The 24,519-nt window shown below is 41.1% G+C and overlaps 3 protein-coding genes across 4 annotated transcripts in view; 2 read left to right on the top strand and 1 right to left on the bottom strand.

The window, feature by feature from the left end:
* The first annotated feature begins 234 nt into the window (after nucleotides 1-234).
* Nab2 (Nuclear polyadenosine RNA-binding 2) lies at nucleotides 235-6,949 on the top strand. 2 transcript variants are annotated; one of them, XM_076316548.1, is made up of 7 exons: nucleotides 235-707; nucleotides 1,236-2,957; nucleotides 3,102-3,255; nucleotides 3,343-3,506; nucleotides 3,631-3,928; nucleotides 4,002-4,131; nucleotides 4,208-6,949. In XM_076316548.1, exons 1-7 carry the CDS (start codon nucleotides 669-671, stop codon nucleotides 4,431-4,433), a joined length of 2,733 nt encoding a protein of 910 aa, XP_076172663.1. In that variant the 5' UTR covers nucleotides 235-668; the 3' UTR covers nucleotides 4,434-6,949. The 2 variants fall into 2 exon arrangements, with proteins under 2 accessions (XP_076172663.1, XP_076172664.1); XM_076316549.1 differs by having other exon boundaries at nucleotides 237-707; nucleotides 3,343-3,503.
* Nucleotides 6,950-8,162: 1,213 nt separating this feature from the next.
* LOC143148925 (arginine-glutamic acid dipeptide repeats protein) lies at nucleotides 8,163-11,535 on the top strand. The gene is made up of 5 exons (XM_076315754.1): nucleotides 8,163-8,182; nucleotides 8,794-9,032; nucleotides 10,034-10,378; nucleotides 10,520-10,600; nucleotides 10,933-11,535. The coding sequence occupies exons 2-5, from the start codon at nucleotides 8,958-8,960 to the stop codon at nucleotides 11,221-11,223; spliced, it is 792 nt and encodes a 263-aa protein (XP_076171869.1). The 5' UTR covers nucleotides 8,163-8,182; nucleotides 8,794-8,957; the 3' UTR covers nucleotides 11,224-11,535.
* A 7,271-nt stretch (nucleotides 11,536-18,806) lies between these two features.
* Dlp (glypican dally-like) overlaps nucleotides 18,807-24,519 on the bottom strand; it is a 173,721-nt gene continuing 168,008 nt past the window's right edge. The window contains exons 4-8 of the mRNA XM_076315749.1: nucleotides 24,178-24,426; nucleotides 23,518-23,686; nucleotides 22,295-22,700; nucleotides 21,405-21,574; nucleotides 18,807-19,148 (exon numbers count right to left, since the gene is read on the bottom strand). Of these exons, the coding sequence (XP_076171864.1) occupies nucleotides 18,808-19,148; nucleotides 21,405-21,574; nucleotides 22,295-22,700; nucleotides 23,518-23,686; nucleotides 24,178-24,426 (1,335 nt within the window). The 3' untranslated portion in view covers nucleotide 18,807. The remainder of the gene's footprint in view (nucleotides 19,149-21,404; nucleotides 21,575-22,294; nucleotides 22,701-23,517; nucleotides 23,687-24,177; nucleotides 24,427-24,519) is intronic.

The following is a 24,519-nucleotide window of genomic DNA, read 5'->3' on the forward strand; positions in this document are numbered from 1 at the left end:
TTGAATAATTGCGTGTAGAAAACTAATTCTGATGCATCCAAACTATAGTTTGCATATTTTATTTACACGATATATACACAAATGTATAAAAATATAACATTATGTATTTAATAAATAATTATCTACTTATTGGATCGATTGATTCTATTATGAAGTTTAAATTATACCATCTAGCATTTTAGTAGCGCAACAACTAGAAGTTTACTGCAAAGGAAAAGGGGATGTGTTTAATGTGCAGTATTTTTTTTAAATGGCTAGAATTAGGAAACGTGTTTTTATACATTGTGTATGTTTCAAACAAGCGACAACAATTATTAAGTATAACTTTTGTAGGCTGTAATATGAAGTCTAACGATGAATGTATAATTTACAAAACATATCCGATACATTTACGATTTAGTTAATAGGTACGATAAACAATCAGAGAGTGGACAGTCGAGATAAAAATTTCGTTCTCTGAGGGCATGTGTGCATGCTTCCAGTACAAAGAATGTTCACAGAGTTTCCTGTCTACGTGAAATGCCCGTTCAGTGGGAAGGAGGCATTCTGATCCTTCGTGGCAGAGGATGTTTTTATTCCTTAATACCCGTGATAATATCGTCGATTTCTTGACTCGACAACCATTTACTTCTTCCGCACGATCGAGTCGTTAAATGTGATCGTCAATCATGGACATACGCGGTATAGAAGTTACGAATCAATTGCGAGTAAGTAGAAGATCCGAACTTCTAACTGGGCATTGTAGACTTTCCTAGCTACCTAATCGTGTTTAATAACTCCGACACGGAAATATTGCAAGATTATCAATGATGTTCCGTTTTTAATATCCTTACGATCGTCCGTTATCGTTACTACTCGATTTCGGACAACATTTGCAGCATTTCTATAAGCATTTTTCATTTGAAATAAAACAGTAACATATCCAGTGCATCGTTCGATTAGCCTTGTAATAACTTTGCGCACGAACGGGATGCAAGTTTAATTATCGCGAGAAATCAAAGGAATAGTATACAAGATATTATGAAATGGAACAAATATCGAAAGTATTAGCCCGGTTGCTATTTTGCAGTTTCAATTTTGCTATGTAATAACACGATTTAAACCATATTTAATCATTGGTTGATCTGTACAGAATTAAAAATGTATCTTGTAATTTCTCCATACTTGTGGGTTTTACTACGTTTATCTATTATTTCATCCAGGTTATCAACATACTCATTGTTACTCTCTTTCAGAGCGCCATTCGTGCTAAATTGTTAGAATTAGGAGTACGTTATGACGAAGAATTGCCAGATTATATTTTAGTAATGGTTGTAAATAAAAAGTCTCGTCAACAAATGCACGATGATCTACACTTGTTTTTGGAGAGCTGTACAACGCCATTTGTTGATTGGTTACACGACCAAGTGTTGAAAAAGTTACAGAAGGTCACTGTAGCAAAAAAGAAATCGTTAAGAGAATTTGTGCCTACGGTTGTTGTTAAGCAGGAAGAAGAAAGAAAAAAGAGAAAGTCGTCGACGACCTCTTTCTTGGAAGATCAGATTGTTAATCCAGCCATAGAGAAGTCTTCCAATAAAAGTATAAAGGATGACAAGTCGTTCAACAAACAAAGTGTAAAACCATCTGTGTCTAGTCAGAAGTTGGATACAATTCAAAACAAAAGTATAGATAAGTCTGTTAAGAGTACGAGTCAGGAAAATAAATTAGACGATGGAATAAACCATAATGTTTCTCAACAGTCTATGGTGAAAAGGGCGCAATTAAACGATAATCAGAATGAAAACACTCAGAAAGAAATGTCTACTTTTGAGACATCCAATATTAAGTCTGTAGAATCTCATATTGAATCGAAAGTGGATGATTCTTTGTCTAGAAATCTAAAAAGGCCACTAGATACGTCAAATAATTATCGTGATAATTTGGAAAAAAAACAGATCGAAACAAAGCGATCAAAAATTGAGGAGGTTGGAGAAACTACAGCAGAAGACAATACAAAGAAGTTAAAGTCTTGTATTAACAAACCAAAAGTTACTTCTGTTGTTTCTGTTAAAAATCGACTTGGTATAGCATCTCCTAGAAAGAAATTTGAAGTTCACAGAGAGAAAGCTGATAATGAAAGTCGATATAGATTGAATGAAAAACGTGTTGAAAAGCATCGATTTGACACCAACCGAAATAATAATTTCCAGAGGGGGAGAAACTTTGATACGGATGAACGTACAAAAAGAAATCGCGAAACTGAATTAAAACACAATGAATTGGATAAAACTAGCGATATTAAAATTCGACTGTGTAATTCTAAAGTTGAGAAAGTACCTAAAACTATAGAGTTAAGAGAGAAAGTGAACCCTAATTTAAAATTGAAATCAATAGAAAAAACAACAGGTACCATTAAAGATCGTTTAGGAATTGCAAGTACCAATAAGACACAAAAACAATTAGGGAGTAAAGAATCAGCAGAATTCAAAAGTAAACTTTTAGAGCAAGATCGTGATACTTTAAGTAACAATAAAAACATAAAGAACAGATTGGGACCATTAAAAAATAATTTTAGGCCAGTAAGCATCAAAGGTGGTTTTAATTCGGCAATTAGACGTTCCCAGAGTAGCGAAGACGACGATTACCTTAATCTGGGTGCGGAAGAAGAATTAGACGACGTTGAGCAATCCGCGGGAAATACTGGACCTATAAAATCCCACATAATAGCTATAAATAAACCTGCATTAATCAAGACTGAAAGAAAACGATTAAAATCGTTGGAAAAAACGAGCAAAGAATCCAGCGACGCGGAAGATGTTGAAGATACTAAAATTCCCAGTAAAGTAATTGTTACACCAAGACCATTAAAACCATTACAACCTACACAAAAGCGTGCTACACAATCGCTTTTGTTGAGGGCTGTTGCAGAGGCCAATCAATCTGTTGTTACACAAAAAAATCCAGAGCCATGTTTACTGGTGTGTATAAAATGTAATAGATAAATTTTAATTTTACAATTTATACTATAATCGAGAATGTCATCTTACTGGAATAATTTTATATAATTACTCGAAATATTTAAATACATAATCTATTCTTTTTTTTTTTTCATATTTTCATAGGATAAAAAACAAACATTAAAACGCCTTAAACCTGCTGCTGTTCGAGATGTGGGACAAAATTTATCCGTACACCTTAATTCGAACAAGAGATTGGTTATGGAAAAAATACAAGTTGAATTAAATACAGATATTTCTGAAACAAAATCGAAGTCTTGTAAGTACGTTTTCGTGCAACTGTAGACAAACATACATAATATCTAAAATTATTTCTATAAAGCATTTATTATTATATGCTTTATAGACGTACACCAATCAGTCACAGAAGAACACATGGGGGTTGTAATGTCTCTGTTCCAAAGGAGCGACGACAACCAGAAGTTTTTGGTCACTCTGAATGGATATAACAATAATCTTATGAAGGAGAAGACTGCATCCGATGATGACGAACGTTTGGAAATGGAGGTAGTTAGTAACAATGGTCAATTCTTAATATTTATCCGTTAAATTCGTTACGATGCACATTTCTTGACTTTTTTTACCAATTCATTAAGTTAACGTTTCATACTACTTTTCTAAATCGTATTTGAAGGTAAATGAAGACGATGAACTTGTGCTTTTAACAACACAAAATGATGTGTATACTCAGAATGAGTCAGAAACATCTGTTTTTCAAGTAACCGAAGTGGAAGGTGAGGAGGATGCGAGTGGAAAAGAAAGAGCAGAAGAGAATAACGAAAATTGTAACACCGAGAATGTCGAGAAGATTACTGAGGAAGTACCGAGAAAGAGAAGAAAATTAAGTCCTATAGTGTATAACAGATCTCATTCGTCGAGTCCCGCAGACTTGAAATCCAGTACGTTACCAACGACTCCGACATTAAATAAACGTAAGTAATGCAATTTCGATCGCTGGTTAAAAGTGTATTACAAAAAATTCTACCCAATCGTTTGTACTTCCAGGTTTAGACAAGAAACCATTAACAGAAAATGCAGTAACGGTTATAGACAAGTCGAAGGAGAAGTGTAGATACTGGCCCAATTGTACGTTAGGAAATAAGTGCGCGTATCTTCACCCTCTCGTTATGTGCAGGTTGTTCCTTTATTCGATAGCTTTCAACTCGTTGTACTCGTATTGTCATCGTTTAATTATTTTCTTTTCATTGTAGTGCATTCCCGGCGTGTAAATTCGGAGACAAGTGCGCATACAGACATCCCAAGTGCAAATTCGGCTTGTCGTGCACAAAGTTAGGTTGCGTGTTCTCCCATCCCGCTCAACAGTGCAAGTATCATCCCTTCTGCACTAAACCGGCTTGTCCGTATTCCCATCCGCCGCCGGTAGCCGTGGAAACGACGAGTCAAAGAGCGAAATTCACATGGCGCAGACGAGATTGAGCCGTAACATTGTACAGATATACAAATTCCCTCTCCTTCTAGCGATATGTCAACCGAAACACAGGGCAGGGATACTGTCACACTCCGAGCATTCAGTTTCCAGGGAGGCGAGATTTAAAGATAGCAATAAGGTTTATAAACAACGTGACATACGTCGGTAGATCGATACTGCCAATTGCATTGCATTGGACTTGAAAACTCTTCACTCTTCACTCAGGAACCCAATACATCCGATTTATAGGTGTTTTGAGTTGTCGCACGCTTCGTACTGTATTTATCGCGGAATGATTAGCAGCAAAATAAATAGCGAACAGCGGGTCAACGGTATGTTTTATCCGCCCGGGCAACAAGTATTTTGTGTACAACTTATTCGCGAAAATTAATTTTGTGACGGTACCCCTGTCCACATAGAAAACAACGTTCTAGTTTGTACAGAGCAACGGGTGTACTTTCGATCGCAAAACTTCGGAGGAATTCTCGACATTCGATTCTATCTTAATCTGTATTATATCCGTACGTCGGTATACATGAACGATCATGTACCGATATCGAGACACGGCTTGCATTTGTTGAATAACGATCAACATTAACACTGTAGCTTTATCTTTTACCATTCGCGCGTCCAGTTGAATGGATTGCGAGTTCCATTCGTTTCACTCGGTGTAAACATTTAATGAAATGATATTCGATATTCGTACGCTTTTGACAAGTAATATAACGATTTGTTGAAAGGAAAATAAAACCGTTTTTGATTCATTCTTCTCACCTGTGTTCGGTGAAAGGGCAGGTACTCTTCGTGTCGAGCCAAACGGGTTCTTTTCGTGCGTAACGGATTAAAAACTGTTTCTCCGTTTATTCGAAATTATTACGAGCCCTATTTATTACTCGATGGCTGTGCAATAATCGTCGTAATGATTTCATTTTTTCTAATGGGAAAGATTGTTCGGGATGTTGGCCAATGAATTCTGTAAATTATAATTTATGTTATCGTACTTGAACGCAAGAACGCGGGAGAAACAAGCTTCGAGAATTTTCGTTATCGTTTCAAACACCGCCAAGATCGAACGTCGATCGACGCGTTGAATCTGTTGGTTACATACGAAGATACGTATTTTGTACAAACGATTATAAATAACCACGATGATGAATGTAAATTTTCAAAAACTCTTTCTCTTCGATTATCCAAGCAGCAGCCCGTTTACCAAATGTCGATTATCTCTTGTAATCGTTTGTACGATTCACCAAGGAATTATTTTCAATTGTTCAAAATCGCGAACGAAATGCTTCCTACTTTTCCATCGATGAACTCGATTCGTAGCTACGAACGAAATTGAAAACGACAAGCGAACGTAAACCTCTCGATTCTGCGTTTCGTCGAGCGTGAATTTTGTTAACCGCGTAATATTTTCATTTTGTATCGACGACACTGTAAATTAGTAGCGTGACAACGAACCTCGTTTTCATCGATACGTTGTCTACACGGTAGCGGTCTTTGTAAAGAAGAAGAAGAAGAAGAAAAACAAACAAAATAATTAGTCTCACGTCGATGCGTTTCAATTGTAAGTTTGCACTACATCAGGATTGTTGTATATGCGTGTACGTAGACGATTTGCCACGATAAACTTGTATTTATAACGCATAGATACGTGTACGTGACTCACCGGGGACGCTTCGTGACCCTCGCGTAGCCTCCTTTCCTTACCTGTGCAACAATAACTGACCTATATTACAGGGGAGTCTTTCAGGTGCGCGTTCGCGGAAATGATCCTCCCCGTAAAGTTTACACAAGAAACTGGAATGAACAATTTATGGAAGCACACTGTACGGGTTCACGAGAATCTCGATGTTTGTTTTTTTTTTTTTTTTTTTTTTTTTTTCACGCGTACGATCGAATCTGTAATCTCTTAAAGAGAACGTTGAAAAGCAGGGGCAAATCGAACCGGTTTCCGATACTTGGAAAGAGATACCTGTCTCTTTGTTCACATTGACGATTTTATTAGTACGCATTTGTAAACCGAGAGCCATGACAACATTTGATGCGTGAATGACTCGAGCCGACGAAACAGGGATTTCCGTGCACATTTAGCTGTTTGCATGTAATAGCGAGCGTTTTCATTATTCTGCAGTTTACAGTATTATTTTCGTGCGGAGTGACGTCACGAGTTCGTGGCTCCTAAACTGAAAACAATCTTTGTACAAACAGCGTGACTCATCTCTCAGAGGGTCCGAGACCTTTCATGGGGTAAACGATCCGCGTAAATAGAGAAAAAAAAAAGAAAAGAAAGGTACGGAGGAACATCTTGAAAAGAAGAAGAAGAAGAAAAGAAGAAAAAGAAAGAAAAGAAAAAAAAAACAACAAAAAAATAGAACCCTTCTCGGCTTTATTTTTATCGTCTAGTCTTTAAGCGTTTACAAGTTCTAAGTTATCAAGATTATCGATACACTTGTCCTAATTTTAATACATACGTTTGTGTAACCCTCTAGTTGATTAAAACTTACCTTCGTTCGGTCGTCAATTTTCTCGATAATTTTTGTAGCACCACGTCCGCATTAATGTAAACCGATGGATGTTAACACAGTTTCACGCACCGTATGTCAAACAATGGCAATTAAACAATTCCAGAGCGATCTCGTGTAAGTCGAAGTGGGAACAATTATTTCCTTCTCGATTGATAACCGAAATACACTATTGAACCAATTAACCGGGAGAGAAAGATTCGAATTGTCACGGTCCTTCTATCGATTTTCAATCATTCTTCGAGCATCGCTATCTGCGCAAATATAAACGTTAGATACTAAAAACTATTACAAACACCGTGCCGCGATCGTTCCAATTGATCGTTTATACTCAACAAATCGACACACGCCGAAGAATTACATTCACCTCGATCAATAACCGAAATATACCATTGAACGAACAACCTGGATAAAAGATTCGATCTAAACGGTCCTTCTATCGACTTTCAATAATTCATCGAGCATCGCTATCTGCGCAAATATGAACATTAGATACTAAAAACTACTCCAAATACCGTTCCTTGATCGTTTCAATCGATCGTACTTAAAAATCTTGGCAAAGAAGAATTACGTTTCTTCCTCGTGTCGACTGTTTCCTCGATATTATTTTCTTCTTAATCGTATCGATCTCTTCGAAATGTACCAAGCTGTGGAGAAACGGAAAGCAGGATTGAATTCGACGTTGAGTAAGTGAAGTGTTCGGTAGATGTTTATGTAAGATTGCTCTGTAAGAAAGAAGAAAGAAGAGAAAAATCGGGTACAGTGACCGTCATGGCCGATCCGTGTTCGGAAGCGAACGATTAAATAACCATAACGTGACGATAACGCGTGCTCCATAAGGAAATTTCAGAAAATCCCCTGTCGTTGTGGATGTATCCTCTGGGCTTATCTTATCTCGCGAATTGACACGGTGCCTCTCGTCAGAGCTCTCCGTTGTTCTGTTCAGTTTTCTTCTGGGGCTCGACGAGAATCACGTGGAACTTAGACTCGTGAAAACGGACTCGAAATTTCGCCATTGGTGGTGTTTTTTTTTTTTTCCCCCGAAACGAGGTTCTCGTAACTCTTCGACGTCTCGTTGCGAACTGAACACGAACAGGGCAATACGTGCACACCGATCTCGATCGTTTATATTCAACGATAAAACTTCTCGCCGGGAGTACGTGACTTCGTCTAGTCGTGACTTCGTTGCAAAAGGATTCTTCGTTTCTTCTGGCGTGTTCGTCGCGAGGAGGGTGAGTATTTTGAGAGTGCCTCTCGGTCCTCTGCAACCTGGGACAACGATTTTACGATTATTCGTGGACCTCGAGTGCGACACGGAGCATTACGTGGTGATTGTTTAAACGAGACCGAGTGTCCAAGAGTCGTGGGGTTACAAACGATACGTGAAGTTTCGAAATTCGTGTTCGATACAGTAGCACTGCACGATAACGCGAAACGACGAGTGTCATTGCTCGATTGATAATACGATCGGTGAAATTGTTTATAGAATGGTAACGATCTAGAAATATAACGTCAATCTTCGTGTTTCGATTTACACAGAATTCCAAATTGAAGATTCTAGGACCCAGTGGGTGGTTGATACGGTTGTTAAATTCGATGGAAATTGTTCGTTAAAGGAGAAAAATAGTATCGAAGATTTATGGGAATTATTTACACGATGTACCGATCTGGAGATTAACTATTCCTACTCTTCGTTGCGATCTTGGTGTTTGGAAATTATATTGGATGGTCGATGAAATTTGTAAATTCGATTTATCCGTACGGTACAGGAACGTAATGGGAGTCAAAATATTATCAGGAAACATTCTTGGAGCATTACCAGTGGTGTACTTTTCTGTCGAAGGTCCTTTGTGGGAAAAGGGAGTGGAAGGGGAAAGTTACAACCATCCTTCTCTCGAGGGGTGGTTGTCACAGGTCATATAAAGCTGGCACGAAGACTACCCTGATCATTAAGGTCTCCAGCTTGGAAGTGTTGTCCTCGAAGAATTAACGAATACCTAAAGTTCAATGGGAATCCACGAAACTGAGCAACGGGACAGGTTCAACTGCGCCATGGATTGCAAGACTGAAGTCACGGATAAGGTTTGCGAGCCGCCATCTCTTCTCTACAATATCTTTCTTAATGGGATCTTTAAGTGTATTGAAAATCTGTTAGTTAATCGCGAAGTGAATCTCTAGTGATAATAATTGTTCAGTGTATTTCCTTTTTTTTTTTTTTGCTAAATCAATTAGAACGGTATTATTGGAAATATAAATAACTATTACCATCGAACGATTCTGACTGTCGAGTAACTGATTAATTTGTTGCGAGAGATTAATCTTTAATATCGATAACATCTTGGAAATTCCTTCGATATTGCTTCTGTAGAATATATCGTTCTTTAAACATCGATCGAAATTCAATTTATCGAAGAAAATTTTCCTGGACTACCATTCTAATCGTTTCAATCGTTAAATAGTAAATTTGTCGAAGGAAACAAAGTTCACTGATCACGATTAACTAGAGCTACCAATGGTAAATGTGTTACTATTTGTATCAGACCAGATACGTATCTACGAAGTTAGATGTGGAAAGGGTGAATTAATTTACGAGTACCTTTAGTTGTCTATTTTGATAATTATTCATGTAATTGTAGGCAAAGACACTGTTAAGAGAGTAATTTTAAAAAGAATCTCGGAAAAAGGCAAATTGACCCCTTTGGTAGTTCTACTGTTTATTAGTGGTCTATTTTGATAATTGTTCATGAAATTATAGGCAAAGACACTGTTAAGAGAGTAATTTTAAAAAGAATCTCGAAAAAAGACAAATTGACCCCTTTGGTAATTCTACTGTTTATTAGTGGTCTATTTTGATCATTGTTCATGAAATTATAGGCAAAGATACTGTTAAGAGAGTAATTTTAAAAAGAATCTCGCAAATTGACTCCTTTGGTAGTTCTACTGTCTATTAGTAGTCTATTTTGATAATTGTTCATGAAATTATAGGCAAAGACACTGTTAAGAGAGAAATTTTAAAAAGAATCTCGAAACAAGCTAAATTAACCCCTTTGGTAGTCCTATTATTAATTTACTTCGATTTTCAGGGTTACTCGAAGGGTGTCGCCGAGATCCCGGAATATCGAGAAAGAATTAATCTGGACGTCGATTACCGTGATTTCCCAGAGGAGAAAATTTGGAGTCCAAGAGACGAGGTGAACAAATGGGTCCCACTTTACATCTTTATGGCTCGTTCCGTATTAACGTTCGTTCAAGAGAAGCACGGTATTCCCAATCGGGAAGCCATGGAGAATTCCTGCACCGGTTACGCGGAACAATATATCTCCGATGTTCTCCACGACTCGGAGTACGTACCGGAAGTCGCTCTGATGACCCTACTCACGAAAGAGATGCCGCAAAAGTTGATCGCAAGATGGACCAATGCAGACATTGTGAGTATCATAAATTCTTCGAAATAAAAAGCATACGAAAATTCTCTGTGGAAGAGTTTGAAGAAGATTACGAAAGAATCTTCGAATTCTTTGAATCTTTCGAATTGTTAAATTATCACGCAATTGTATTTTGTCCTCCAGGACTTTTTCATTCAAGGAATTGGCAAACACGGAAAGAACTTTTTGAACATACAGAAGGATTTCCTGCCACAAAAAGACCCGGTAAGTTTTCATTCTGGACGTATTCTTTTTCCAAAAAGAAATTTCTGCAATTGATTTCGTTACTTGTATTTTCTCGTTGAGACGGACCAAGGTTGGATCTTCGAGTTTAAAATATACTGGAGAATCTTTCGGTAATTTTCACGTGTTGATCTCCTTTGTTAATATTTCTTTCACTAAACCTCGAATATGGTCCATCGTTCTGTTTATCAGTGTCTTCGATTTAACGATCTTTGTGCAGCATTTTCTTTGAGCTCGTTTCTTGGAATAATTCCAACGATCTTTGAGCAAGATTCGTACGAGATTTTCAATCGGAATTCTCAACAATTTCGCAGAAGGACATCGTGGACTTTTATTACACGTGGAAATGGTCCGAGTCGGCGAAACGTTTGAGGAACTGTCGACGTCGACGCCGCGCGAGAACGAAACGACACTTTCCGTCGATTCGTTGCATCTTTGGCGAACTATCGTCCTCAAAAGTCGTCACACGTAGCGTCACTGCCGCGTCCAAAAGCACCTCGCTTAAGAAGAGCAAGGAGATCCAGTCCCTCGAGTTTACACGTTGCACCAGAAGCTCGACTTCCGTCAAGAAGAGAAAACGGAACAGCTCGCGCGTGACTCGATGATACGAGTATCTCGACTGAGGGACACCGTCGAGAACGTGTCTTAAAATTGTCCAAGACTGTTAACGTCAAAACTGTAAATAATCGTGAGCGATGATCTCTAGAAATTATGAGAGGCCCTAAAAAAATCGACGACGATTTATATCACAGTATAGAATATACAAATATGTAAATATATCGACGTAGACTGATTTCATAATGCACACGGAGATAAAATTGTACGTATTGTAATTATATGTATCGTAAGACTCGACATGTACAGAATACTTTCGAACAGCGCGCGATTAGTGACAAATGTTCAATGTTCCTTATACTCTTCGCTATTCGCGATTCCTAATGTGCAATAATTAATGTGATTGTAGTTCTTGTACAGTGTAGAATCTAGAGTGATAAATATCTGTTGAATAAAACATTTTTAAATATACGAGTACAGTCAATGAATACCAATTTATATATTGTTATCGATGGAATGCGGGGATAGGAGTCGAAGATGGATTTGTGTTACAATTGTTTCCACGTTGCTTGAACAATAGAGGCATTTATGATCAGCATCGGGTCGGTTCCGTGGGTCGAAGCAGAATCAATTGACCGCTCGAGGACAGACGAGGCTCTTCCCCCACCACGTAGTCGCTCCCCCTCTCCCATCTGCGCGAGTATGCATGCGCGTGGTCTCGGAAGGATAGGTTGAATTCGTAACTCGAAGCTTGGCCGATTGATTTTGATCCGACCACGTCCAGGACGATGGTCCAGGGGGAACGAACGATACAAGAGGGGAGGCTGAATTTTTAAATATTTAAATTTATTCCATACGGTCGGTCATTAAATAAAATTCTCGTATTAGATGCTAGCACACTGTAAGAATGTAACGGCGAGACTCTCCCCGGTTTCTGTACACTTACAAAAACGTCTCCGATGCGAGCGCGTATGATTAGCGAGAAGTGAAGATAATGGCGTTCAACGTAATTACTCCGGCCACGTGGCGCTATGGCACATCTCGTTCCTCTGTTTCATGAACCGTGCGCGCAACTGGCTATACAATTTAACCTCCTGGGGACCTGAGACTTTCGGAGTTCGCGACTCGACTTAACCTTTTTCTGTTTTTCTTTTTTTTCGTTAGACCATCGATGTTCCGTGAACGTGAACGATGAAAGGTAACGAGAACACATTCCGTGTCGTCGACCCCAAAAGGTTAAAGATGAAGGTGTCCGCTGGACGTTTATGGCTACGCGCAGACTGCGGCGAACAAAAGCTCTCGCAACGCAACGGTTGCTTTTGTTCCGGTTGTTTGTCGAGCGTGGAGAAAGGTAGGCGAGCTTTTCCATTCAGCAAAAGACAAAGTGTACTGATTCAGTGAAGCCTGCAAGCACTGCGAGTCCTCCTCCGCGTCGTCCCTGTTGCTCGAACATGGACCACGGTATCCTCCGTACTGTGGTACCAATTTCTTTGCTCGAAGCTTCAAACGAACAGATTTTATCGCAATGTAGGACGCGTCTCGCTCGAAACGAGGTTAATTATCTCCATTAGCGGCAACAAATTGAAAAAACACAATTCGAACGATTTTGTAGTGTACGTAGCAAGAAGAACTGCCTTTCAAGGTCACCGGTGATTTCGTAGAAAGTATCTATCGATTTTCAGTTCTGCCGCGGTGGGTTATTTTAATTGTATTATTATCGATACGATGTACGTACGGTGTACGAGAGAAAAATGTGTACTTACGTATAAAAGAAGATCGATGATCTTGAGAACTGTGAAAGGAAAATATTTCTTGCTTTCTTGCTTCTTAGGTGTGCAGTCTAATCACGCGTGAAATATTTGTTCATTTCGTTGAAACCAAAGGAGATAATCAGGTGTTCCGAGCGAGACACCCTGTATAATAGGCAGTACCGTATACGGAGGGACATACATGGTTCCTTATCGAAAGCAAGTACAAGGTATCGTTTCTTAATGGCTAAACATTTTAATGGCAATTATCTATTTGACGCTGATTGTTCGACAACGGGGACGAAAGAACATTTTTCAATTGGAACCGAACTCTGTGTGCAGGCGTCGACCGTTTGTGCATGTAAAAGGGTCTACGAGTACAGTGTACGTTACAATGATTGTTTGGCGAAGATACGGTCGAGTCTCGTGTTAAACCCTTCGCGATCGAGGCGCCAAAAACGAGTTAGCCTCGAGTTTTTGTACTGAAATTTCGACGAACAGGGTCCAAAAGACGATCGAATTTGCAATACAAGTGTAACTCAATTTTAATCAAGATTTCGTTATTAAAATTTAAAAAAAAAAATAGAATTATCGGTGTAATCTTCTCGCAAAACCCCTTCACTGGAAACATAAATCCAAGTCGATTGATTACAGATCGTATGAAAACCAGGAAGGCGAAGGGTTAAGGCAATAAAGCATTTTACCTGAAATGCTAATTAAAATGCTCTTTTGCACAATAGGAGAACGGGATACTTGCAATCCCGTCGAAAGTCAGGTAGACGAACGAGCTACGTCGGAGTAACTGTCAGGCACAAATGTCGACGATATTTCCTTTTTCAAAAATTGCAAACCTGTGAAAAACAAATTTCTTCTACGAAATTTCCGAACATTACTTTTCGAAAACGCGTAAATCGATTTTTTCGCTGCAATTGTGAGTGGATCGAGTGCAGAGGGTTTAAAAACGTTCGAACACAATTTTTCGGACTCGTGTACCGCGAAAGAAACAAAGAAACAAAGAAACATTGATCAACTTTTGATTGCACACACAACACTCTCGCAGTCACCGTCATTTTCGGCAACTCTCGCTATATAGATTTATATGTATATATATAAATTTTTGTTCCTCGTTCTCTTCGCATTGGGGGCACTTTGTTAATCCTTTTCTTCTTGTTTTCGCGCACTTCGTCACTTTTCTATCGTTTATATTTCTTCTTTTTTTTTTAGTTGCCCTCTCCATCCACTCGTTACGCGAACCAAAAAACGAAAAGTAACGCGCCACGAGTCGTTTCGATCGATCGTTTACAGTGGGCTAGTCTAAGAAACAAAAGTTACACGATCGAACGCAAAACAATCGTGCTCGAGGGTCGACAAACACGATTATCGCCCTCGTCAATTTACACGTAAACTTTCGCTGCTCGTTACCTTTTACAATAGCGAATAACATAAATATATTACTAGGAATAATAGTAAGAAACGTAAATATACTTTGCCCGTACGTTATCCGCTTTAACGCTTCCGGTACGAAAGACTAAATATGGTTCATAGTGAATTTTAGATATTTTTACAAAGATTTTAAAGAATTTCGACCTTTCGATTATCTTCTCTAAATGTTTGAAAAATCTAATATTACCAACAGAATTAAGATCTAAATTCCAAGTGGTCCGCAGTCAATTTTAGAAATTTTACAAAGATTTTCAAGAGCTTCGTTCATTCCTATTGAACTTAAATTACATCGTGAAACGCACGAAAAATTTCATATTACTAATTGAATCAAAAGCAAGGTTTTTTATTTCCTAATGCACCACCGAGCACTCTAGTTTGTCAGAGTAATTGGCTTTTCAGTTCCTCTGTTCGTTTTGGATTTTTCCTTTCGGTAAAAATTGATTACAATCCTCCTCTGCCGATGGCTACGTAAAATCGAATATAAAATCTTCGATCTCCCGATTCATCGAGGACTCACGCCACTTGGGTTCTCCGGTCGCCAATTATTAAAGCTCGGATGGCTTTTGTGGACATTGATCGTAACGAACAGTCGTACCGAGAGAGTTAAAAACGAATTATGCGAACAAACGGGTTTAAGATCCGTCGATTCTCCTGGCCCAAAGGAAAATCGACGTTTTCATAAAAAAAAAAAAGAAAAATAAATCACGAGATACTTGATCAGCAATAAGTCGCGTTAATTCGACTGTTGATACACGGTGTTCCTTTCTGACGGAACACCGTGAGTTTCAGAAAAGTCGTTTAAGTGGTCCGTAATGCTTCCGCAGTAAAAAACCCTGTTCCCTATCGTCATATCCTTTACGTCTTGCTCTTTAACCGGTTGAACGCCATAATAGACGTCGGTATTTAGAAAAGCCTTCAAAAGCGGCGACAAGTTGCAAAATTTATTGTATTCATGGGAGCACGAGTGTTCTGTCCCTGGGGGTTGTACCGCGCAAGGGGGAACGCTTCTATCGGCCAGACGACGTCAAACATGAGCTAGTCGTACATTGGTATTCTTTCTGGGAGGAAACAAGTGTCATTTTTCCCCTCATTACTTCGGTAAAGCCGGAATTACAATCACATCGTTATCCACTAACTGTGTTTCTTTCTCAAAGATTTGACAAATCTAGGGTTACGGAAAAAATTGAGGACACAAGATCGTATTATAAATTTTCATCGACCATAGTCCCTTAATTACTTAATAGACAAACGTCAAGATACGAATCCTTTCGTATTGCGCTAACTGGTGTTCCTCCACAGCAAAGTAACGTCAGTGTACGGTTAGCTATTCAGACGAATTGTGTCTTATCAGCGGACTTTGTCGATGTACATCGAGCGTGAAGCTAAATTAAGGCGTTTTCAGGACGTAACACTGAACGACACGTCGTCGAAGATACGTTACAAGCATTGGGAGAATGTTGAGAGTCACGCAGTGTCCCAGTTACTGTTCCTTGTCGGTAAATTGGCCGTTCAAGGTCACCGAGGAGCTATCCCTCCGCGATGTCTCTTGGCGCGATTCTCCAGGCACTCGTTCCGTCTTTCTCTCTATCACTGGCGTTCATCAAGACGTTCAACCCGTTAAAAGTGCTGCTCTCGTTCAGCAAGGACTCCGTACGACTCGTGCACGCGTAGAAACGCGCGCGAAGCATCCCTCCTCTCTCTCGCGAAGGCGGATGGTCGTTCAAGGACGCGATTTTTCAACGTCGATGAAGACCGCGCAATCCGATAGACATATTGTATCACGCTCTCGCGTCCACGGCAGCATATCTCGAACGCAACGTACAATTTTTATATTAATTTCACTTTATAATAATAATAATAATAATAATAATAATATATAATAATAATAATAATAATATAATTACAAATAATTAATTATTCGTAATATTTATTTGAATATTTCACTAGATTTGTAGAATGTCTCTTGTTTTGCCCCGCGTTCGGGCTCGACGTTTCGCCCCAGGGTGTGAAGGCGGCCCCGATCGGTGCCGCTTCTTTTTTCGTTTGCGTTTGTTTCTTTTTTTTAAATTTTTTTTTTATTTTATCACAGGAGCCCATTTTCGACCGCGTTCCGGCGCCACACTTTGACACACATACACACACAGTTTTGTCGAGTACCGGTCGCTGAAACGACGCAGCGAGAGCGGCGAACGATAAAAATTCATCGACGACGTTTTCCTGAATGGACGTGCGAAAGAGACGTTTCGTGCGAAGGGGGTGGTTTGACTCGAGGCGTTGATGATAATCCCCAGGAAATTCGTCGGGGTTCCATATTTTTACCGCTGAGCTAACGAAATGACAATTAAGGAAAGTGTCCGTATCGGTGGAGAGATCTAATTGGTCACGCGATCGTTGATAAATTTCCATTGAACATCGCCCCCTTTTATCGTACGCCACTCCCCTCGTATTTACATTTCACCATACGATCACACACATTCTCTCTCTCTCTCTCTCTCTCTCTCTTTCTCTCTCTTACAAACTCCCTCAATACGTTGACTGCCAAAACGATCCTATAAAAATTTCCCCGAAGGTTACCCCCAAAGCTTTCTTTTTTATAATTTTTCGATACTCGGAACGTCTAGAAATTAAAATCGAGACATCGTTCGTCGACGTACGAACAACGTGGCTCCCTACATAAATTAACATTTAATTAACATTCGTGAACGAATGTTGTGGCCAGTCGATGAATAAGACGGTTTTACGAGATAGAAAATAAAGAAGAATCTTTCGATCCTTGGTGTACTAAGAACCAAAAAAAAAAATTATCGAGTTTCGTGTACGGTACAAAATAAACGCAATTTCACTCACTGTCCCGTGGTAATCGAGATCTCTACGTTCTACTAAATTCTTTCTTCCTCTCGCGCGACCAGTCGTTCCTACAGTACGACCGGTCGATCGAACCTTTTCCCTTCGAGCCATGAATCTTTCAAACGTTCGCGTTCAGGGGAGGCAGCTGGAAAGGAAATACGACGCTCGATAATCAGTCCTTGTGCCTCTCGTATACTCTGTTCCGTTTTTACGTATATTTGATGCCCTTGAGACCCTCGTCGTCTAGTTCTCGCTTCGCCCACGCCACTGTAAACATCCCGAAACGTTCACCGACACCTCAAAAGACCAAGAGCAACAGATGCTCCTGCACCCGCTCGACCCAGACTGATCGAGAGTTTCCATTGTACGTTCAATCGTAAAAATAATAAAAATTCGATCAATAATTTCTGTAAGTAGTTTGCTAATTTTGCTTTGTCTTGTACAACCTTTCAAATGTCACCTAACCCTTTCCCAACACCTAAAAGGACTTCTGAAAGATTCACGAGAATAGCTTCGTTTGCCAGGCAATAGAAATTCTTTTATAAACTCTCACGGGGGTAGCACTCGACCTGTCACCGATTTTAACCTACTCTCATAGGGTGGCATATTGCTTCTTTCCCTTTGTCTTGTGCATCCTTTCAAACGTCACAGTAAACCCAACACCAGAAAGGACCTCGAGCAACAGATGCTCGCGCACGCGCTCGATACATTACGAACGGGAGCTTTCAACGAAAGAAGCATTCGCGAGAATGGCTTCGATCGCAAAGCGCATAGAAACTCTATTAAAAATTCTCGCCAGGTAAACACTCGATCTGCCCCCGATTTCAACCTACTGTCGCAACACGGTAGATTATTTCCTTCGTTTTATCATGTCACGGTAAACAACCCAACACCTAAAAAGACTTCGAGCAACAGTTCGCAAACAGGTTAAACGCAGTGTGAGTTTTCATCGCAGCTTGTAAAACAATAGAAATACTATTAAAAACTCTCCTACAAGACAAACACTCGAGCTCGTTTCTAATCTACTCTAATAGGATGATTTCTTATTCCCTCTTATCTCTGAACATCTCCGCGAAACGTTGACTTTTCTCTCATCGAGTGTTTCCCTCGTCCCTCCGAAGCATGCTAAACAGTAGCGCGGGCGTGGCGCGAGAAACCCTACTCGAATCTTAACAATCGTAGCCGACACCATGCCACTCGTCCTGAAGGCACGCTCGTCGGTCGGTGTAACGTTCCGGAAATTCGGTTCCCCCCGATTGGCTAGCGACGAGTCCAGTCTTCTCCCCAACCCCTGGACAGCCTAGAGTCCAGGGTCGGTAGAGATAGGTTCCCGTGGTCGAGTGGCCGCGAGAAGAATTCACCCTGGCCAACACCCACGGGACCCACCGTCCCTGTCCAGTATCCCGAGGAACGCGTATCCGGTCACCCGGTGGAGGAACACGCGTCGTCGAACCGCGATCAACGTCTTCTCGACGGGTCGCCACGTAGAAGGTGGACGTGCACCACCTGGTGAAACACGTGACCCGTCGAGGACGCGACACGGCGTTCGGAAGGAATTATTTACATCGCAGCAAGTTGTCCTGAGATACCGCACGATCACAGCCACTCGGTGAGGCAGCCACCGAACCACATAACCACGATTGGTACGAGGTACGTTGTCAGGGCCCGCGACAGCGACATCTTCTGTCTGCTCGCACCGTTGTCAGCGGTGGACGTCCCGTTGTTGTTGTCGCTGGTGGTCTTCGGTTCGACGTCGACCCGTGGTGGTACAACCGCCGGGTGCACAGCGGGTGGCGATTGTTTCGGCGTCTCCGGTGGCGACGATTTCGGCTCGTAACCCGAACCTTCCTTGAAACCGTCCTCGTCGTCGGTCAGCGGACTGCCGTCGTCCGTGCTGTCACCGGACCCACTTCCCGAACCGGTCCAATCCGTGTCTTCTGGAATTCAGAGTATCGACCGATCAATCAACGAACAATAAAAGGAATTAACGGGGAACGAAACAAACATGGATCGGGCTACCTGGGCCTTCTCGACCTACCACTGACCTGGCCTAATTCTTATCTGGGACTAGCGCGTTCCTCGGCTGTTCTCGGACCAGTCACTGACCTGACTTAATTCTGATCTAAACCTAGATGATTTCTCGGAACTTTTTCGAAATACTACCGATTTAACTTAATTCTGATTTAACTCTAGTGTGTTTCCTGGTTCTATGTTGTCTGACTTCTTAGATTTAAATCTGATTGTTAAGGTTATTATGGGACATTTGAGTCTCGTTATTAGAGTCACTACGGGATGTATCCTTGTTTCCAGCGGATGGAAAAATTAATCGTACAGTTTCTTATACTCTTTTGTCTCTTTAGTTTCTTATACTCTTTGGTATCTGAAGTTATTCGACGAAATTTGTAATATTGTCAGAAGTATAGAGACTCGAAGGTCTAGAGGGTACGTAAAGCCAAAGATGATGGTCAGGTAAAGCCATAAATAATTGCCCGAATGTATTCTACTTGTCTCGCAGGAGTCTTCTTTTGTTTTTGGAATGTCAGCCATGTGGAAAATTTAAAGCGAACCGTTAAGATTTGTTGGCGTACTTTCACGCGTAAATTTTCGGAGCGGATATAGAATAAAAAGGAAAACACGGTGGTCACGGGACGTAAATTGGCGCCAAAAAAACGAAAGTCTTCCTGCGATCAACATACTGCCGAGCGGGAGACCGATTTGGCAAGTACATCTGCAGAAAAAGTACGGAGATCAGGAAACACGGAAATTCCAATTCACGAAGAACATGGCTACTGCATTTTAAATTTAAATTTAAATCTCCACCGTTTTTTCTGCTGCAGTGCTTTTGTATGTAAACAATGTGGGGAAAAATAGAATCGCTATTGTAACAAAATTCTTTCCTTAGTCCTTTACGTTGCATTATAAAATTAAAAACTCGAGCTGCGTGCATTTGTTATGCAAGAAACTTGAGTGCATGGTCGATCGAAAGAATGCATTATAATTAAATATGCATTGAATGAGATTTCATTTAATTGTTGCCTTGTTAGAGAAAATAGAGAAGAGTTTATTTATTCGCGTGGAATTCAGTTCCTTTAAGATTTCTTTGAAATCGTTTTTAATATTCTCGTAGCAGAAAAATCGTGAAACTAAAAGAGATAACCATCGTTACGCATGGACCAGTTTTGCTTAAAATAGAATCAGGTTTCGAGATGAGAATACTAAACTTAAATACGAACTTTCGTTTAAGTCTGAATGCACACACATCCGAGAAAAATGTTTGTTCAATAGTTGCAACGTGATTGAATCTCGAACGATCGTCTCTGAACACGTAAAATTCATACACGGTAAATTTAACGTTAAAAAAAAAAAAAGAAACGATGTTTACATACGACAAAAATTAAGCTACGAAAACCGATTCGATTCTACGGTTAAACTGACGTTAAAATTCCCGTACGAATATTTCGTTTATTCGAAGTCGATATTAAAATTCATCTTGCCACAACAGCGTTGATAATTTAGTCGTCGCGTCACGTTGCTTCGGACAGTATTAGCGTCATAAATAGCTGTCCTTAGAAATTGGGATTCAACGAGGTAATGAATAATAAAGGAACGTCTGTTGCAGACAGGCAACTAGACGGTTCTTTTATTTTCAACAAAACGACACGGACAATGGAACTTTCCATAAATAGTCGCGGACCGTAACCGTACTTTCGTTTCACCGGCGCGAACTTCGTTCGCGCGAAGTTCCGCGAAGGGGACAAATTAATGTCCACCGAAGAACCGAAACAAGTTAATTGTTAATTACTGCGCGTTAAATGCGCCCAATTACAGGAGACACGAAAGATGCATCGAGTTCGTTCTGCAAACTGGCATTTCCATTTAATCAACTCATTATCCGGATTCGATTAACTATCCGCTTGCACGAGCCAAATGTACACCGATACCGATTACACGATTGGACCCCTATTGCCTATACGTTTTAACTAAATACCGCGCAGTATGCCTACGCCGGGATATATTCACCGGGATCAGTATTTGCTTTAATGGAAGCGTACCAGTCGGGGTACACCTGTTCTATCAGTGATAATTATAGTTTGCGTATGGGGGACTCGTTGGTACGACGTGAATACTTCGTACGAAATAAAACTGGTGATAAATACATAGCTCGCGCGGAACACGAGCGAGTTCAATGGTACCTGTGTCTATCCAATCGACGTCTTGGCCATTGAACGCGGACTTCAGTCTGTTCGTGATGGTCGTCAACGCGTAGATTTGATCTCTCACGATCGTTGACCTCGACCCTGTGCTCCGCACTTCCGGATTCAGTATCTGAGTCTCTCCGTTCGACGATACGGGATATATGTACCTGGAAAGAACAACGCAATCGATTTATTTATTATTAATTTCGCAAACATGGATCTTCAAATTTCAAGTAAAAAAGATTTGTTCTGAACTTTTACTTTCTAAAGTTTGAGCAAATTAGACGATTCCGTAAATAATCGTGAAGAATGTAACGCAATGATCGCACACATTCGGAGAAGATATAGCTCGGCCAAGCGAGAGCGAGGATCCTACCGCGCATGCGCGAACCGGTCCAGTGTGCGGTCCCCACCCACGGTAAGATGTGACGTCAGCATGGGCCGATTCTAGAGTGTACCGATTGTCCGTGAGCAGAAACGAACTCTTTGGTGCGCGAAGATATCGCTGGCTCATTTTCAAGACTAGTGGAAGATTTGTTCTACATCTACTCTGCCTACTCTTTAAAGAAAGTTTGCACAGAGATCGTGGGTGCCTGAACCAAGTACTTTTGATCCCATTGATTCGAAGACCACGAATAAAAATACTTATCTCTCACCACTTACCACTACCAGGGGTGTCAAACTCGTAACGACTGGTTCTCTCATAATTTTTTTAACACAACTTCACCAGGGACACGACTCCCTACCCCAGTTACCCTACCAAGTATCTTTGCCCTCTCATTCTCGGTCGAGCTATACCTTTTATATAGGCTCTCCAACCTTTCTCCTCACGAGTTGGGGCCTAGTGAAAGATTAGGTTGCGCACAAGCTACGAGCATTGTACTCACTTGTCCACGTGCGTGCCGTTCCAACATTCCTTCGTGTTGCTGGGTGGTACCACCAAACCGTCGTTGCAGAGCTTGTAGGGCAAGTACACCCAAAACTGTCGAGAGTCCCTCACCCTTTGCCGTATCTCTTTCACCAGCTTATCTAGAATCGCGGCCGACGAGCCACGATCCTCGGTCAATGTTTCCTGATCAAAGTTCAGCGACTCGAGCTCCAACTCCCGATTGTCTCTACGTCTACGTCTACCCAGGACAGGCCGACCACAACCGGTGAACACCCTCTGCGAAACATCCTGGCTGTTCTCCTGGAAGTTCATTATCGCGTCGGAGATTTTCAAGTTGATAGGTCGCACCAGCATCTCGATGTTGAAGGGACCAAGCAGTCGATCCGCCACCTTGTCTACGGCCTCTGAAATTGAAAGAAGATTGGGGGGAAATTAACGGTCAGCTCTTCTCTTCTCTTCGAATGGGATAGGGGACGATTCGGTTAGGGGTAGATAAGGGCGACAAGTGCCAGGGGTGTCTATAGCAAGGATCGAGACATCAGCCAGCTCGAACGATTTTATTGCTGGCGGGGAGGGCTGAGACATTTAGCTGGATCGAGTATCTTCGCTGTTAACTTGCCTTTAATGGGCTTGTATATTAGCTAAATGGGATACTTTCCTTGCTTCGGATAGAGACTCGAATTTCCGTTTCCATATTTCCTCAATGTTCGTGTTCCGAGACAACATTTCACTTAACCTTGATATTCTCCTTGGGTCTTTTTCAATACACATGACTAAATGCCCAGCTATTCCTTTCTAGTGGTCTCATCGTGTTACGAAGCGACGATCGCGAGTTCCATGATATTTTTCACCCAAAGAACGCAAGAGCGCTTCAAGATTAAGTTGAACGGACTTCGAAGAATCCAAGATCATCTTTAACCGACTCGTGCGTCTTGAATTCTTTCCCAAAGGATCGCGAGGTCTCTGCAGAGTTCGACCAGCGCATCGAGATACAGAAAGTTCCGGGTTCCAAGGATTCTCGAGGCCGAGTACGAGGACCAAGAGTCTCCAGGAAAACCTGGATTGCACAGAGATCGAGCGTGTCTCGATCCACGAACGTGACGGAGTTTTCTCACGCAACGAGCAATAAATAAAACGGACAGCGTGTATCGATGCTGGCGATCATATCGTACCGCGCTTGCCTATAATTACAACAGGAACAATGGACGGGAAATTACTCACCGACGAAGTGATTCCATTCAGCGTCCAGAGCCACATGCTGGGCCAAGCAACCCTTCATCACATTGGCACACATGTCGCCACACGCCAGCACGTTCCCGGTTATCCCGCTGCAGGACGGGCAGACTGTCATTCTGGTGAGTGCAGCTGCACAATCCGCGGACGGTTTCAACTGTGAAGGTAAAATCAATTTTCCAACTGTCCCTGCGTCAACGCGTCACGTGTTTAGGTTCTAACGTAGCTACGTGAACTTTAACCGAGTATCTCGAGCTTCTTGACAATTCTAACAACACGGTCGACAATCTCAGGTACTTTATTACGAGGATTCGATTCTTGGATCTGGAGGGAGTTGGACGAAGGACTTGGTGTTCCATGAGATCGTTCAATAGATGTCCAATTGACACCGTTGACGAAACTGTGGTGTCCACTCGAAGAGGACCGTGTCAGCCAAGGACAGTGAACGACATAAGGAACGTCAGGACAACGTCAATGAAAGTTGTAGAGTCTACTTGGAGCCAATAAGAGGTAATTTAGTTTTCGAAACAGATCCAACTGCATCGGTGCACAATGCGTTTGTTAACTTTCAGAGATCAGATCGAATCGATAACAATTACTCGTTCTGTCAGGCTTCTCTGCCGGTGTTGATTAGAATAAACGACTCACCGACTGCATATTCTTCAGAATATCCGCGGCGACAGTCAAGGCTTGGCTGAACGCCCTGGTGGCGACGAAGGACCTCTTGATCTGAACACCCAGTTTCTGAGGAACGTCGCCAAATGGTCTCATCTCTTTCATGTGATCCCCGACGCACTCGAGGAACTTGGCGTTGATGTCGTACTGGCTGTTGAGCACGGTGAACATCTTCTGGTAGAGGATGTTGAAGAAATTGTCCATGACGTCGTTGAGGTCGACCTGGAACAATTGGAGGCTCGTAAAATTATTTCGTTTCAACATGATCGGTTACCTAACAGCGACTGGAGATTCGAATTCGAGCTAGCCTATCTC

This window comes from Ptiloglossa arizonensis, chromosome 7 (genome assembly GCF_051014685.1).
Source record: "Ptiloglossa arizonensis isolate GNS036 chromosome 7, iyPtiAriz1_principal, whole genome shotgun sequence".
Classification (NCBI taxonomy): Eukaryota; Metazoa; Arthropoda; class Insecta; order Hymenoptera; family Colletidae; genus Ptiloglossa; species Ptiloglossa arizonensis.

Bases quoted from the DNA above. Each gene is read 5' to 3' on its own strand.
- LOC143148925 (XM_076315754.1), top strand. From the start codon at position 8,958: ATGGGAATCCACGAAACTGAGCAACGGGACAGGTTCAACTGCGCCATG. The intron at 10,379-10,519 runs GTGAGTATCATA...TTTGTCCTCCAG, and splicing joins GATGGACCAATGCAGACATT to GACTTTTTCATTCAAGGAAT. The intron at 10,601-10,932 runs GTAAGTTTTCAT...ACAATTTCGCAG, and splicing joins TCCTGCCACAAAAAGACCCG to AAGGACATCGTGGACTTTTA.
- Nab2 (XM_076316548.1), top strand. From the start codon at position 669: ATGGACATACGCGGTATAGAAGTTACGAATCAATTGCGA. The intron at 2,958-3,101 runs GTGTGTATAAAA...ATATTTTCATAG, and splicing joins ATCCAGAGCCATGTTTACTG to GATAAAAAACAAACATTAAA. The intron at 4,132-4,207 runs GTTGTTCCTTTA...TTTTCATTGTAG, and splicing joins CACCCTCTCGTTATGTGCAG to TGCATTCCCGGCGTGTAAAT.